The 16,723-nt window shown below is 40.3% G+C and overlaps 2 protein-coding genes across 4 annotated transcripts in view; both read left to right on the top strand.

Moving 5' to 3' along the window:
- si:ch211-26b3.4 (connector enhancer of kinase suppressor of ras 2) overlaps nucleotides 1–4,379 on the top strand; it is a 54,436-nt gene extending 50,057 nt beyond the window's left edge. For all 3 annotated transcript variants that reach the window (XM_037261793.1, XM_037261794.1, XM_037261795.1), the window contains 2 exons: nucleotides 73–335; nucleotides 1,600–4,379. In XM_037261793.1, the coding sequence (XP_037117688.1) occupies nucleotides 73–335; nucleotides 1,600–1,809 (473 nt within the window). In that variant the 3' untranslated portion in view covers nucleotides 1,810–4,379. The remainder of the gene's footprint in view (nucleotides 1–72; nucleotides 336–1,599) is intronic.
- Nucleotides 4,380–4,904: 525 nt separating this feature from the next.
- apool (apolipoprotein O-like) lies at nucleotides 4,905–16,444 on the top strand. The gene is made up of 11 exons (XM_037262225.1): nucleotides 4,905–4,996; nucleotides 5,706–5,804; nucleotides 5,896–6,015; nucleotides 8,295–8,349; nucleotides 9,214–9,312; nucleotides 10,287–10,378; nucleotides 10,473–10,577; nucleotides 11,658–11,877; nucleotides 12,012–12,269; nucleotides 15,474–15,572; nucleotides 15,929–16,444. Exons 1-11 carry the CDS (start codon nucleotides 4,985–4,987, stop codon nucleotides 16,012–16,014), a joined length of 1,245 nt encoding a protein of 414 aa, XP_037118120.1. The 5' UTR covers nucleotides 4,905–4,984; the 3' UTR covers nucleotides 16,015–16,444.
- The last annotated feature ends 279 nt before the right edge of the window (nucleotides 16,445–16,723 follow it).

Here is a 16,723-nt window from a genome sequence, read left to right as displayed (position 1 = left end):
TATCAACCTTATATGACATTGCAATAAATTTGAACATGCTATCTGTTCTCTGCTTCCCCCTGGCTACCTCAGACTTGCCAGAGTTGAGAGTTGAGAGCAGAGAGAGGAGGGTCTCAGAGGGAAGGGAGCGACGGGTGTCAGACGGACGTGAGCCTGAGCCATTGGATGGGCTAGAGCAGCTGTACCGGACCCTGGAACAAGCCAACGTTACAGCGCTAGGTGATCCAAGACCTTGTAGCAGACAGGAGCTTCGACGAGGTTTCACTCAGAGAGTCAGGGACCCCCTTCTGAACGACAGACTTCACCGCATCAGAGCACTACGTAGCACCTTGAAGGTAGCAAGCAGAGAATTTTTTTCCAGAAAAAGTAGAATCAGTTGCGCGTAAACGCTCACCAAAGAGGAGAAATCCTAATTTGCAACTGCACCAAAATTTAATCATCTTACAACAGATGTGTTGGAAGAAAAGAAAAAAAACTACTCATGTTTGTCTGGAGCTGGCACTGTTTAGCACGTCGTCTCACAGTGCAGCGGTTGTAGCTTCGATTCCGGCTCCGGCCTTTCTGTGTGGAATTTGCATGTTCTCCCCTTGCCTGCGTGGGTTTCCTCCGGGTACGGCAGTTTCCTCCCACATTCCAAAGACATGCATGGTAGACTGATTGAGCACTCCAAATTGTCCTTAGGTGTGATTGTGATTAGTTGTTGGTCTATACGTGTCCTGCAATTGGCTGACAACCAGTTCAGGGTGTCCCTCGCCTACTCCACGAAGCAGGCTGGGATAGGCTCCAGCGCTCTCGCAACCTTCGTGAGGAGAGGCGATTTAGAAATTGGATGGATGTTTGTCTGGATAAAAACCAAAATTAAATGGTTTCTTCCTCGGTTGATGTTCCAAGTCCTTTTTGCGTAATACTGCAACCTGTCAAACTACAATGGCTATCATTAGATTGCAGACCTCGCTAAGGCCAAACAATCCAAATTACTGTATGCACCATAATAAAGGACCATGACGCCTCCCAAGTTGTCGATTCTGGCTTACAGGTTGACCTCCCTTTTGTTTATAATCAGCTATTTTTGCAGATAAAGGTATTATTCTTTATACATCAAATCTTTATTAAAACCTTTGCAAATTAAGCATAGTTTATAGTAAAACTTGGTAACTTGGTATTTATGATATAGGCTGCAGGAAGGATTATTGCTTTTCCATTTTTCCTCTTTTATTATATAGATGTATTTTGTTGTACTGAACATTTAGGTTTTTAAAAAAAAAAAAAAATATTCAGGTCAATTTGCAGTGTTTATCGTCACTTGACATTGTGCGATGATGGCGGTAAGCCATCCTATAATAAAATAGGGTGCCAGGTTAGGCACATTCAAATTTGGAGGTTGTTCTGGCGTTGACGTGCCACCAACAAAACCGTCTTATTAATTGTAAAAATCGACACACATTTTTGCAGATCCATTTGATACTTTAATCGGTTCTTTCGAGGCCTATAGCTGACTCCCCCACAATGTTTAGTGGAAAATTATTGAAAGTGTTTGTATAATCCTAATAGTAAAACATAAAATCCTTGCCCACCTAACTGTGGTGATTTCTCCTCCAGGCCAAAGAGTCTGAGCTGGCGGTAATCTGCGCCCTATTGGAAGACCCAGGCCTGTGCTCCCAGACCTTCAGAGAATGGAAACAGTGGCATAGTGAGCTCTATTCCGACATCTGTCAGGTCAGCCCCGGCACCAATGGTCAGGACGATCTCTCCCCGCTGAGTGCTCCCATCATGACCCACACACACTCCTTTATTGAGACCCATGTGTGACATAGAGGACAAGACTGAACTCTCGACCTATCTATCGCTCTCTCACACTCTGTCTCACACACACACGCAAACACACACACACACACATACACTCACACACATTCACGCACACAATCATGCACGCGCACACACACAAAGCAACACACTTTGTTACGTGTAAATATAGAGGGAACAGTCTGAGATGTGTATGAGTGTACTTTTGATAACTCCAAGGACCCCACAGGGTGCCCGTTGCATGCCTGAACCGAAACCATTAATCTTCTTTTGTCTGTGGAACTCAGCATAAAGTCCACATGCTTGTCAAGAAGAAAATGGAAGACAATGGATATGTTTGGACATGTTACTGTACATGTCCTTTGTCTACTCTATTTTGTTTTTGCTCTAATTCTCATTATTTTGAGGGTGGAGGGGCATCAATGTAGCAGCAATACAGCAGAATTCTTTTCACCACAGCACTGTACTTTTGTACTAATGAACTTGCACCCAGAGCCACCAATCTTCCCCCTTCACCGTTTCTCTTTTATTTCCTCCCTGCATATCATGCTGATAGCTTTGTTATTCCAAGTTGATCCGACAGGGCCGTGCAAGAAAAGTAAACTCAGTGACTTTATTTAAAGACTGTGAAAGGTTGCCATTAATGCTGGTTAATCTCTCTTTGCCAATGAACCAATGAAAACAACCACGACAGTCAAACAAGAACCATTTTCTGTATCCACAATTTGAAACTGTGAAAATGTTTATCTGCACAAGGAGATTAGACTCCTCTGTTTGTGAGCAAATTTACAGTTTTAATTTATAATATCATATAAAAACCACTCCAATCTCTGTTCTGTTATATTCTCCTTCCATTTTAATTTGTCTTTTTCTTCTCTTTCTATGATTGTGTATATGTGTATACTACTGTGTATACAAATGTAAATGTTTGCGTTCCACTACCACTGTGATTTGCTTTTAGAGAGAGCACTGAGATGTATTTGAATGTGTGCTTTTTTTGTTAAACTGTGATAGCAAGAGTCATTTACAAAGGAGTCAGTCACTACAAAGAATGCACTTTCTATGTATTTTCATCTCATCAGCAACATTACAGGATCCGTCTCATTGGCCTCTCATTGCTGTTCAAAATATCAGGTAAAGGCATCTCATTTTCTGAAGATTTATGTACAGTCGACTAATATATTTAAACAAAGACAAATATGTAACTATATTTATGTTTTGTGTCATGAATATAATGTAAAGTATGATGTATTCTATGCCAAGGTTTTGCATTGTACCCCTCTTCACACTGTTTCTGTCGATGCAGGTTAACTCAGAGCAAACCCTGTCACCAGTCTGTGCGATTTTTACCGTTTTTTTTGGGGGGGGGTATGCCAAAACATTAAAGCTGACCCATAGACATTCTCCGGGTTATGCGTTGCATGAGAAAAGGCCTAGGACTGATTTAATTGGACAGGGTAAAATATTGAAAATAATTTCTGTCAATTCTTTTATAGTCCTGAATCTTCATGATTGCAGGATTGATCACAACAGAGTACCATTGAAGAATGAGTTTTGACTTTTTCATTTAGAGATTTGAAAAATTCTTCTTCTATGTGTGTTAAGACATGTGCTATACAACAACTGGAAAGTGAGGGTGGACAGCATTGTATGATTTGCCTCTGTCCATATCCTAAAGAATGTGAGAAAAATGTAGATTATCCACCACAGAGTGAGTTACAAGTTACAAAGAAAATCTCATTTCATATTCTGTTTTTGAATACCAGTCAACTCTGCCCTCAGACTTATAGTACCTGTTGCATCAAGCACTATATTTTGGTGTGCTTCACTTTCTACTGTTATTCTTTTAGGCTAGCCTTAGTTTGTATCATCGTGTTACACGCTTGTGAAATAACAAAGAAGACACAGAAATGCAGTTCTGTTTTTTGAAAGGTTCATTTGAGAGTATCACACAGAAACTAAATGATGCAAGCACTTCCCTGTGCCTCCCCGTCCCGACTCTCTCCTTGGCAACGTCAGACTTACTAAACTGGACTTCCTAAATACACATAGCTGTAGATGATTGGGAATGCAGTCTTGGTCTGCAGAGGTCTACACGTTACTCATCGTTTTTTGGTTCTCCTTTTTTCCCCATCAGTTGCTCAGTGAAATAGCAACTTGACTGTAAACATGCAGAGGACAAGTTCGATTTGCGGCCACAGACTGTGTAATCATCTCCCCATCTTTGTGTAGACCACTAGACCTACAGAACCAGGTCGAAAAGGGAGATTCACTGTGTGTCCTTTCAGGGGTGTACACCTCATGGTACATTGCACAGGTGTGTAAGATGTAAGTTGCACTGCGACATAAAAAAGGAACATATTGCTCTTTTTCAAGGATGATATTCGCTTACTGTAATTCTGTACAATAAACGGACTAAAGATGATATTTAAAAAAAAAAAGAAAGACAAGTACATTTATTCTTCCTAAAGTAGCCTTTTTTGGTTTCATATACGTATATGAATATATATATATTACAAAAATACAGATTGTAAGTTGTTAAACTTTGACTCCAATAAACTGAATCCTCTGCACTACAAGCTTGCTTTATGCCTCGATCTTATGCAAATTCAGGAAAAAACATGTATATAAAAATATCTATCTATCTATCTATCTATCTATCTATCTATCTATCTATCTATCTATCTATCTATCTATCTATCTATCTATCTATCTATCTATCTATCTATCTATCTATCTATCTATCTATCTATCTATCTATCTATCTATCTATTTCTCTAATAAAGTAAAACAAAAATAAATAAACAAACCAAAAACTCGTGCCATTTTCCCAGTGTTTTTTTCACATGGTAGAAGAATTTTACAACTGTTTCCCTCTCTCTCTCTCTCTCTCTCTCTCTCTCTCTCTCTCTCTCTCTCTCTCTCTCTCTCTCTCTCTCTCTCTCTCTCTCTCTCTCTCTCTCTCTCTGTTTTTGTTGTTGTTTTAGAAGGCTAGTGGATCATTAGAAAACTCATATATGTACATATAGATATATTTTAAAGACAGACAGACAGACATACTCCATGCGAGAAATTCCAATGAGATGCAGTAATATTTCTTACTGATAGATGGCAGTAGCTAGTCGTGAGCTGGAAAACTCAAAGCTGCAGTCCCGGAAGAAGAAGAAAGAGGAGAGGTGCCATGGCGGCCAAGGTGAATATGTAGCGAACATAATGTTTTCCACCTGAATGTGTACACGGTGCGCTTATGTCTGACATTACAGTGTTGTTGGTTGTCCGATATAACTTAAACCCAGGTTTTCAGTATCTGGGAATGCCTAGCAGAATGAAAGCAAGGCTAACGATTCATCGTTGTAGCCCTTTGCACCGGCAGAGTGGCTTAATTTTCAAGTTCAACTGGATTGGCACCTCTAAGACACGATCAAAAGCTATACTGTCTGCTTAAACACACAAACAGTTATATGTCTTATTGTTTTAAAAGTTTTGCATTCACTCAGCTTTGAGCCAACGTGAGTGCCATGCGTGCACTGTATGCATTTCTTGCATCAGTAACATAAGGCATTAAAGTAAAAAAGGCATGAATAACAGCTAGGAGTTTTGCATACGACATAATGCAGGAGGTTCACGGCTGTGTATTTCTGAGCTCAAACTAACTGACTGCACACAAGACAAATAAAATACAGTACAGCTTTATGTAGTGCATTTAGCTGCAGCAGTAATGTAAATAACAATGCGGCAACCACAAAGAAAGAGAAAACAGTAAATTGAAACACAAATTGATATACAGTAGTAGAACAGCAACAGTTCCAAGTCAGTTGGATGCCAAAGAATAAAAATGGGCCTTCAAACGACATTTACCATATAGAAAGTCAGACTCAGCATTGCATTGTTTATTTCCCTAGGTGGCTATGGTGGCCGTCCCGGCGGTGCTGGGGATAGCCTCCATTAGAGTGTACACCATTAGTGAAATGCCCACTGAAGGCCTCATTACTCGAGACAAGGTACCTCCATCCGTGTTGAAGGAAGCCAATCCATTCTCTATCTTGTATGTGACAGTTGAAACATAATAACATGATACCCTCTTATCCCCAGATTAACATCTACACCCCAGTAACAAAGTCTGCTCAGGTCCAGCCTGATCAGCCAGGGCTGATCGAGAGTGGCCTAGCTAGAGCAAGAGAACGCTTCCTCCCCTTTGTCCATGTGGTGAAGGTACTTAGATCTTTTCTGGAATTATGAAGTTAACTATTATGTTTTGGCTCAATTTGAGCCAACGCTGTCTGATTCATGAATCAATAGTAGTAATAATCTGTCATTGTTTTGGGAAGGGAATTCTATGTATCAAAAGCACCAGTGGTATCGATACTTGGTATCGATATCGGTGAGTAAAGAATTGAGTACTACTCAATACTGGTATTGGTTTGAGAAAAAGTGGTACCAAACATATCTAGTAATAATACCAATAGTCAGTCGTAAAGTTCAATATCCGAGATAGCTTTATAACTATTTTTGATGCTTCTTTAATAAAAAGTAATTACTTTTTTTCTAACAGCCTTTATAGCTATGACGTTTACGAATTTTTTTTACCGATTGCCAAATGTAACCCATAATTAAGGCTGCCACAAATGATTTAGTATTACTTTGCTAGTCAACACACACACACACGTTTTTAAAACTCTTACCTTATGTATTGTACATACCGTGTGGCGGCCGTGGCTCAGGCAGTAGAGCAGGTCGATTAGTAACCGGGTTGGCGGTTCGACCCTAGCTCTGTCACAGTCACGTATCGTGTCCTTGGGCAAGACACTTCGCACACCTTGCCTCCAGGTCGCCATTGTAAATGAGTAAAAATGTTCTCAATTGACTTGCCTGGTAAAACATTGAAGAAAAAAAAAAGTATTGTACATATGGTCATCATGTATGCCGGTATGCCATCAGGCTAGGCTACATTTAAAACCCTGATTTATGCTGCTCTTGTTTACGGTTGCAGAGCACAATCCCACATTCTGCAAATGACTTTGCTAGAACAAGACTTCACAATTCACAAAAGAAATAGTGTTATTGACATGACATAATACACTAAGGGTATAAGATGGAGAGAAAAAAAACACCTTCTAGAGCAGGGGTGGGCAAACTTTTTGACTCGCGGGCCGAACTGGGTTCTAAATTTGGACCGGAGGGCCGAACCAGGAGCAGATGGACGTAGTGTTTGTGTGAAGTAATATAAGCGACCTGTAAAGGTCATTGCATAAAAGATTTTGGCCTTTAGTAGGTAGTAAAGCATGGATATTCCAAACAAGTTTTTTGAAAACAAATGCATTTATTAACAGCATTAAAAAAAAAGAAATCACTAAAAAACTGCTATCAGTGATTCTCATAAAATACGACACTATTATTATGAATAACAGTCTCCATCACTTCAGTGCCTGCAGGTCAGATTAATGAAAAATTTTATCTTATGAGATCACATCAAACAGCAAACATTCTGACCAAATATATCATCTTGAAGAATCGGTGAAAGCATACATCCAAATAAAGTAATCAAAACGGCAACACGGTGAGGGGTATCTGAACATCAGAGCAGAGTTTTAACTCACAAACACCTGGTAACAGAGGTGAGGAAACGGGAAACACTTCCTTAAAGTAAGCCTTAAGAACTTTACAGGTTAAGATTAGTCGCAAACAGGTGGTGCATCAATGTCCTTGAGCATCCTGCATTGTTTGAAAATGAGAATGGTCGCTAGTTTCAATCCCTGCTATGTGTACAAATCATATTCAAAATGCATTTTTTTACAACAAACTTGAGAGCCTCCCCTTCATTTTCAGTGGGAACAGTGTTGTTGGTCTCCCTTTTTTGCTAGTGCATCATAGTCTGGAGTAAAATTTGTTGTGGCAATTCTTAGGAGAGATCCGTTTACCTCGATCTGTGACGGGTTGATGTGGCTGAACGTCACGTCGCGTACGTCGAGCCAAATTGGCCAATCTTTTAACATTCGGCACTCACTTTTTTTCTTCGGGCCACTCATTTTAATGGAAGGATTCCAGGGGAAGGTTTGTGGGTGGCTTTAGCGTAAAACTGTATCTGAAAGCTCAGCGAGCGAATTACAAGAATGCTGTCGTCACAGCCCACGCTGTAAATTCGGGACTGATACAAATAGAGCGCGAGTGCGCCATGTCCGTACTACTGAGTACGTACGTACACGCACTTGTGAGTGTGCACCGAGCTTTCTGACACGGCTTCCGGTAGTAAATGCGCAGGCGAGCGGTTCCCCATCTACTGGGGAAACGCAGTCATTGCAGGCAAAATGACAAAAAAAAAAGTTTAATAATACAATTAATTCAGGGTTGGCGGGCCGGATTAAACGGTCCCGTGGGCCGGATGTGGCCCGCGGGCCGTAGTTTGCCCACCCCTGTTCTAGAGCCACACTTGCATTTGTACGTTGTTCAGTGAAGTTGCTTTTCTTGATGGTTGTCTTCCATTTTACCCACAGGGAGCCTGTGTCTCTGTAAAAACAGGAAGTGTAAATCTATACCACGCTGGAGAGGGTGAGTTCACTGTAGGTACATATAATTTGCACAAGCTGTACTTACATCAATGTGACATCATTAACATTTATCGCAGGTTTTTCTTTTATTCCAAAACACACGCAAATTGCTTTTAGTCCAAATCCACTGTCATTGCTAAATATCGTGACTGACTCTCAGGGTTCCTACTTAAGTATGAAAATGTATGGAATTAGATTTTATAACTTTCCAGGTGTGGAAAGTATGGAAAATAGAAACTATCGTATGGAAAACTACTCATGGTCCCAGCTCTATTTCCTAAAACAAACAAAAAGATACATTTCTAAAACCAATATAGGTTGTCTTTTGTCACTGCAATGTTTTTTGTGAGCACACATTATATGCCTCGATCTTGGTGAATACTTGATTCTGATTGGCTCTGAAATTGACATCTACAATATTGTCATACGGTCATTTACACCCTTTAAACGACTTAAGCACCTTAGCTCCTCTCAAAATGTCATTACATTGTTCCAAATTAATGAGCAACAGCCTTGGCAACATACAAGCAGCCCCTAAAAACCCACACAAAATATGTGTCAAGGTTTTCTTGCGAACAGATATTGGAAAAAGACAATTTCTGTAACAAGAGATTGATTCAAATTTGCACCAAGCTGGGTTGAGCTATAGCTTGGCACATAAGCCACCTTTCCGCTAAGCATGGAAGTTGGGTGTATGATTTCTGTTAATTGCTAAGTAAAGATCAACCAAACCAACCAACATGGGTTAAAACGATGTCTAATTAATACCTACCGCTGTCACAGTCTCACTCAAAAGTGTCAGTGTCGTGAAAATTACTGTTGGAAAAAAGAGGGACAGCTCATTTACACTGTCTGTTTTTCTTAGATGTATACTATTACTTGAAAGATCCTCCCCCGGGTTTCCTACCCAGGTGTGGCACCATCACCATGGCTGGCCTACTTGGCATGTTCTTGGCACGCAAAGGTAAGATGATCGCACACTCGCACACACGCCTATGAGGAGAGCCTTTTGGATATCTGCTGATATTCACAAGATCCTTTATTCTTATCTGCTGATTCTATTGTTTTCTACTATTTTTTGTCATTTGAACACCACTGCACTTGGGATCACCGGAAGCGCTCTGCCAAGAATGGAAAGCATCTACCGTACTAGTCACACATTTACCAGTTACACAAACAGTGCTCCACATGATTCCTTGCCTTTTTGTTTGTGTTTCCTTTTTTCGTTTGTTAGTTTTATTGTTGTATTGCTTTTTCTTGTTCTTGAGTGTCTCTTGTTTGCAATTCCTATTGCTTTTTTTGCTTGCTTTTTCGTTTGCCATCCTTTTTTCCTTGCTTACTTGCATTTGTCTTTGTGGTTTCTTTTTCTTTGCTGCTTTTTTTCTTTGCAATTTCTTTCTTGTTGAATTTTTTGTCTGCGATGTTTTTTTTTTTTTTTTCTTGTTTGCTTGTTTTACACTAAATAGCGTGAGAAGCGCAGAGCTGTTTCATCTGCTCTGCCATGCAGAGACCATTGGCATAATGAAACGTGTACGCAACTAGAAACAGCTTTTCTGCAAAAACGTATTCCACTGTATACTTACTGTATATAAATTACACCTTAATAGGCCTATAATAGGATGAACATGGATGGAATTCAAAAGAGAAGAACACTCTTGTCAGGCACACAAGGCGTGAATGGCGACGGCAATGAGCTTCAAATGCGCCTAAGCATATCAGTATAAACGTAGTCTATCAGCCATGCATGTCATTTATGTCCCAATGGTAGAACAGCCACAAGAGGGCGCCAGTGACTGGTAACGGTGACATGCTGTCAGTGGCTACCTTGAAATAAAGCCGGTATCACCTGGTGCTTGTACAAACCTTCGCAGTGGTGAATTGAAACATACAACCTACTGCTGTGTTGAAGTTTCAAACATTGGAATGATTATGTTTTAGGCTCTCGTTTGAAGAGGATTGTAGTCCCGTTGGGTCTTGTGACTGCTGGGGCATCAGTGTGCTACCCAGCCCAGGCAGTGGCTGTCTTTAAGGTAAAGATTCTAACCTTGTAACCAACCATTAACAACACACCCATATGGTATTGTTTATGTGGCAATAATACACTGATTTTCTTTTGTTACCAAGGTGACAGGCAAGAAGATGTATGCTGCAGGCCAATGGAGCCGCGCTGCTGTGTCTTCACTGCTCACATCGAAAGCCCCTGAGCTTGATGCTGCTCTACAACCACAGGTTGGTTATTTATCCCCCTTAAACATTCAAACAGAGTCATTATGGTCATGCTTATTAATGGGTGTAAATTTGCAGTGTTGTCAGAGTATACCAGGGGGCTTTTTTGTCTTTTCCCCTCCATATTCATGATATATTCGTCCGTCTGTCCTCGTTATTTCCTAGGCGTTTCGATCATTGCTTCCGTCTGTCCTCAGTTCGTCCTTTTTTTAAAAAATTTTTTAACTTTCATGTCCCTCGTCCTTCGTCTGCAAAATGGCCGTTTGTCTGTGACCGAGGACAAACCAGTATGCAGAAGCTGTTTGACCAAACACGTGTTTACAAAACAATACGATACAATACAACGTTAAAATATAGTTATAATTGTGAGCATGAATTTAAAAACTGAAGCAATAATAATGCACATTATACCATAGTGTTAAGTTGTTAAATTTATTTACATGCATTCATGAACAGCACATTTTGATTTCATAGTAGGATGTTATGCTTGATTAAGTCATGTGCTTTGCTAGACTTTTCATTGCAATACTTAAGAAATGTATTTATAAAAAATGCATTTTCATCAGTGCCCATTTATAAGCCAATAAGGGCTGATTCCAATCTGGGTATAAATAGGTGAATTCAACTGGAAATTCCTCATCCTGTACAAAATAGTGAAAAGACGAGAGCTCACTGGAACTGGAAGAGTCCATGTCAAAGCTTTTCATGATGCTTGATGGTCTCTTCATATGTATCTTTATTTTATGAATGCAGTTTACGCTACAATGGTTTTAGCCACTTAAACGTTACTATAATATTCAATAGGGGGAAAACAAAATAGCAGACAAAAAGACAGTCAAGCTTTAGTGACAACTTTATTTTCAGCATTTATTTATTCATTTCATGATTTTATTTAGTATTTTGTTTCCGATCCTTAAGGACAACCAGTTGTGGTGTTCAATGAGCTGTGTTGGCATTGTCAAACAAAACCTTAATTCTGTTGCTTTTATGAAGTTATCGCTGCCATTTTGAATCGGGGCTAGTGGTTAGTTGAACAGATGAGCTTCCCATTTTGATTGCATTCCTTTGACGTGCTCATCACAGACAACTCCTGTGCCGCCTCCAGAGGCTGCAGTGGTTGACGAGCCTCGTCACGCCTCAGAGCCAGGCTCAGCGCAGAGTGTTGCCATCTCAGACTCTGAGGTGGGATCAGCGGAGTGTGCTGAAGACACTGATAAACTCATCATTGCTATCGCAGCCACAGAGGCGTCAGTCACACGCACAGAGATTTCAGCCGAGCAGGCGCCTGCAGAGATAGACTCAGGTACAATAGATATTGATCTCTGTCTTCTTGTATCTCTGTCTTTATTTCTCAATGTCACATCAGTCACATGAGGCATCTACTGTCATTCACGCCTGTGTTCTAATTCTGTGATCTGTCCTCTCGGGTTTGTAAAGAATCACTCGACACTGTTCAAAGCGAGGTCCCTAGAGCCTCAAAAGAAGCACCAGAGGGCGCCCTTGCTGTATCTGAAGATGCCATCACCTCATCAGCGGTCATCTCTCTGGATTCTGATGGCATCCCTGCTGAGGCCCTGGCTGCTGAGCCCACACTAAGTTCAGAATCAGAGACCAAAGAGTCTGCTCAAGTTGAATTGGCTCCAGCTGAGGTTTCTGCTTCCAGAGAGGACCTGCCTACTCTAAACACCTCAGCAGGTATTCCCTCATGTCAGTGTGAATAGCGTATACCCTTCATCTAAAAACAGAAATTGATTAGAACATGTAATAGGCCAATTAATGCTAGCTGCCTGCATAAATAATTATTGTACGTAACATCCACTACCAACGGGTAGAGCAATGCAAGTCCCTGCCACTTTCTTCTGGTACAATTGAGACAAGAATGTTGGAATTTCCTCAAAATAGTAAAAAGAATTCCCATGGAATTTATTGCAGAACGACTTTTACTTCGACAAGATTTGCATTGTAAATCACATTCATACAGAGATGACAAACATCCGGAGGGACAAAAAACTCAAATATGTTATTTAATAGAAAGCATACTTTTTTTTTTTTTCGCATCAAAACATTCAGTCCAGAAAAACAGCTGCGGCCCCTGGCCAGGCAATTGTGAAGTCTGCCTAGTGAAGCATTCATGCTTTACTTTGTGGAAATGATTGCTCACTTTGGGACATCTCAGATAAGACTTCATGTCTGAGGCGTTTGTCTTTAAATCAATAATGTCATCCTTGAGTCTTTTTAATTCATACTTGAATGCCTGTAAGTCTATATTGATTCTTGGTCTTAAGCTCGTATCTCACTGTGCCGCGAGTATTTACGTATGTAGTGTTGGCATTTCATTCGGGTTCCTAAAAGGCTGCAAAGATTTGCAAATTGTTTTTCTTCTTCAAAATTTGTTTGCGACAAGACAAACTGTTGGTGAATGTCTGGTGAAGGTCTTTGCGACTGTTTGCATCCTTGAATGAACCCTGATGAAAAATCAACATTCAGGTTGTGCGCCTACCCACGGTAACCTTTGCTACTTAGTTACATGCTTTACACTGGAGTTCACTCACATTTCTTTCTAGACCAGGCCTTGACATTGATTTTTTTTTACTCACGTACCCCTGTGGCTTGTGTTTTCACAACGTTACTAGCAACTCAGTATTTTTACTAGCTACATCTTTTTTGTTGGATAATAATGTTATACGCATTACAACCAACTTGGACATTCGGTTAAACAGGTCCAAGCATCAAACTGTGAGCAGCACTTTGTAAAAGAAATGAAACGGGCACTCAGACAATTGCAAAGTGCATACATTACAGTCAGGGCTGTCAACTATGGCCAAAGCAAATCAGTCGGTCCCCGGTCAGGTAGACCAGTTTACGGTGTGAAGCTTTTAAGGACTTTGGGTGACGGTAAAAAACACAAATTAAACCCCACAGAAATTAATAAGCCATGTAGACTTTGAGCGGCTGACTCAGCACACCATGAAAGCAATACTTTGGCAGCCAATCTGCAATTTGCAATCTGTGTGTGTGTGAGTGTCATTATTCCAACTGTCAAGATTTTCAATCATGATACGGAATACAGGACGCAGATCAGATTGAAGCAGTTGGCCATCAGTTGGACAACTTGTTGTCTGGAGCCGAGAATTTGAACTCCTTGTGGGTGTTGCTCTTGGTAAGCGCCTTCTTGTGGGCGTTGCTCTTGGTGAGCACCGGTTCACAACATCATCCAGTAAGTGGACTTGCTAAAAAATTACTAGTCCCGCAACACTCCCAAGACATACGTAGCTACAGCAGGGGCTCGTCTATCATCAGTCACGTCATCAAATCCCAAAAAAGCCTCCTTCACTTTACAGTCCAATTCACTTTTAGCTACATAATGCAAAATACCAGAGATTTGTGCTTTGTTTGTGACATACGTTGTCTCGTCAGCCTCTACAGCAACAAATGGGGCAGCATTAAGCTCCCTTTTAATATCATTCAAATCACCAACTGCTTCAATTAGATCATTTTTTCAGTAATTTATTGGACAAGCCATAAAACACAGTGGATGTCTCCAAATTTCTAGCTAACCTTTCATCTTTCTCAGCAAAAACATGTAATAGTTCTACATAGTTTCCGCAATTAGTTTGCCCGCCCGTTGTTACCACAAAATGCCAATTCTTGTTTAGCTAGGAAGCAGGTTGCATTAATGAGGTCTTTCAAAATGTCTCGGACCTTACTGTTGTGGATGCTAATATTGAGTCTCCGCTGTTCTGGCTTTGAACGAACAGCCTAACCCTAACCCAAAAGTTTTTAAAGCAATCTGGCTTTGAATGTGAGTAGTCCATCTCTCATGTTTGCCAAGGCTTCGTGGTCATTTTTTCAGCTCACAATATCCTGTGTTTGTCCAGACATTGTCACAAGTTGAGAACAAAAGGCAGGGAAAGCGGTAAAGGCGGTTTTTCGAAGGACAGCCACACAACCAGTCTTTTCGAACATACCATTCCGTTTGGAAAGAGCGAGTTATCTTCTGTCCCATAGTTTGAAGCAAACCTTTTAGCTCTGGCGTAGGTCTTCCGTTGTTAATAACTTCGCTTTTTGACTGAAAGTCCAGTTTTGAGAAATTTATAAGCTTTGATAGATAATCCTCTTCCATTTTGGCAGTCCAACTGAGTAAAACGCAAAAATAAACAGCTTGCAGCAGTGCACTTGACTCGAACTTGGCGCCTCTGTAGCATCAAGCACGCCCCCCCACACACACACACACACAGTGTGGTAGCGTACTATCTGCTGCAATCTGTGCCTTTTTACTGCGGTTTTATGTCCTGTCAGCAAAACAAAACGTTTCACCAAAATATGCAATTTCAGCAATTTCGACCATAAAAATGTGCAAAATTACTCGTATGTAAAGTTCGGTGGAAAAATATACCGTAATTTTCGGACTATAAGTCGCACCGGAGTATAAGTCGCACCAGCCATAAAATGCCCAAAAAAGTGAAAAAAAACATATATATGTATATAAATCGCTCCTGAGTATAAGTCGCCCCCCCACCCAAACTATGAAAAAAAACTGCGACTTATAGTCCGAAAATTACGGTAAATATTCATTTTGTTGTTATTATTTTTCCTTACTTGTCTCAATTATATGGTTACCACACGTCCCTGATGGGTATGCCACTCACGGGGGATCGGGACTAAAAGAACACCTGAAGAGGTGTGAGTTGGTGTGATTTTCAGCAAAGACTTTATGTTCTACAAAAATATTGGAGAGTTGGCTATTTTGTAACTATGAATGAGCAAATTGGTTTTGTTACTTTGAAAAGTTTATTTAAATAAATTGACCAACTTTAGTTGTAGTTCAACTCGGCAAACACAATACAGGAAACCAAACTGACCATTGTATTGACCCTGTGTATGTATTGTCACCACCAGAACCAGATGTGGAGCCAAAAAGATCGGCAGCCACTGGATTGGTTGAGGAAGGATCACAGGCGCCCATACCCACTGAACAGCCTGCTGAAAATGGCAAAGGTAGGTCATTAGGTAGATGTGGTACAACTTCACTTGAGTGAGAGTGCTTGAAGCAATCCCAACTTTCTACATCTAAAGAAGACACGATGACATGCTCATTCATAAGGCAAGTTATGGAACTGACACTTAAGCCTTCTAGCAAAAAAATGTCAGTGAGTGAAATCTGTTTGGTTTCATATTAGATTTTTGTCTGGTTTGTCTTCTTGAGTTTATGTATATTTTCTTTCTTACGCAGTCAGTGTGAAAAAAATTAGAGTTGTCAACACCAATTTAACCACTGCCAGAGAATATCTTATGAAAAGAATCCAGAATGTATTTTTTTTTCTCTGTCGTTGCATTGGTTTGCTGGCCACTAGGAGGCGCTGGGTTGCCACTAGATCCTGCACTCCTGGACTTTGGGCAGTCCAGTCCTGAGGATGAAGACTTGTACAGCACTCGCTAACAAAACTGGCTATCACACCATCTCATCCGGATTGACACACACTTTTGTCACATAGCATAAAATATAAGATGCATTTCTTTTACCATCTGAAAACAGACTAATTCCTGCCCCAACATTTTACTTGAGTAAAAAAAAGAAAAACATTGGTTTTTAGGTATTTTTGTGAAAGAAGAACTGTGTGTGCATGTGTCCTACAGATGACCGACTGACTAATCGTCACACTATGTGATGGTTAACAATTTGCTGATACGTTGCAGTCCCCAGTGTCCTGAATGCACAATGCCGTGGGTAACCATGTTGAGCAGTTGGGACGCTGTATGCCATATAATGATAATAGAAAACAAAAATGGATGTAAAGTTGTGCAATTTTGTTGTTGCCAAAATTTTCCTCTATGATTAAAGAAGCCAAATAAAGATATATTTTTAATGGCGTTGTGTTCAAGTGTGTTATCTGCTTCAATCACAATTACTTAACCATAATGTTTGCCAAGAGAAACCATTATTTCTTCATTTTGAATTATATAAGACAAAATGGGTGTGGAAGGCTTTGAGTGCCTGAACAAACACAATCATGGACAGATATTGCATCTTTATTTTTATTTGCACAATAAAACATAGTTACAGAATACCAAGAGGGACAGAACAATCGTGCCCTTGAGCAAAAGAAGCCCATGGGCTTACATAAGGTACTCCTCTTAAAAATAAAAAC

Source organism: Syngnathus acus, chromosome 10, assembly GCF_901709675.1.
Source record: "Syngnathus acus chromosome 10, fSynAcu1.2, whole genome shotgun sequence".
NCBI classification, from domain to species: Eukaryota; Metazoa; Chordata; class Actinopteri; order Syngnathiformes; family Syngnathidae; genus Syngnathus; species Syngnathus acus.
The sequence above is the reverse complement of the archived record's forward strand: the minus strand, read 5'-3'. Positions and strand labels throughout refer to the sequence as shown.

Bases quoted from the DNA above. Each gene is read 5' to 3' on its own strand.
- apool (XM_037262225.1), top strand. The intron at 8,350-9,213 runs GTGAGTTCACTG...TGTTTTTCTTAG, and splicing joins TCTATACCACGCTGGAGAGG to ATGTATACTATTACTTGAAA. The intron at 10,379-10,472 runs GTAAAGATTCTA...TTTGTTACCAAG, and splicing joins AGGCAGTGGCTGTCTTTAAG to GTGACAGGCAAGAAGATGTA.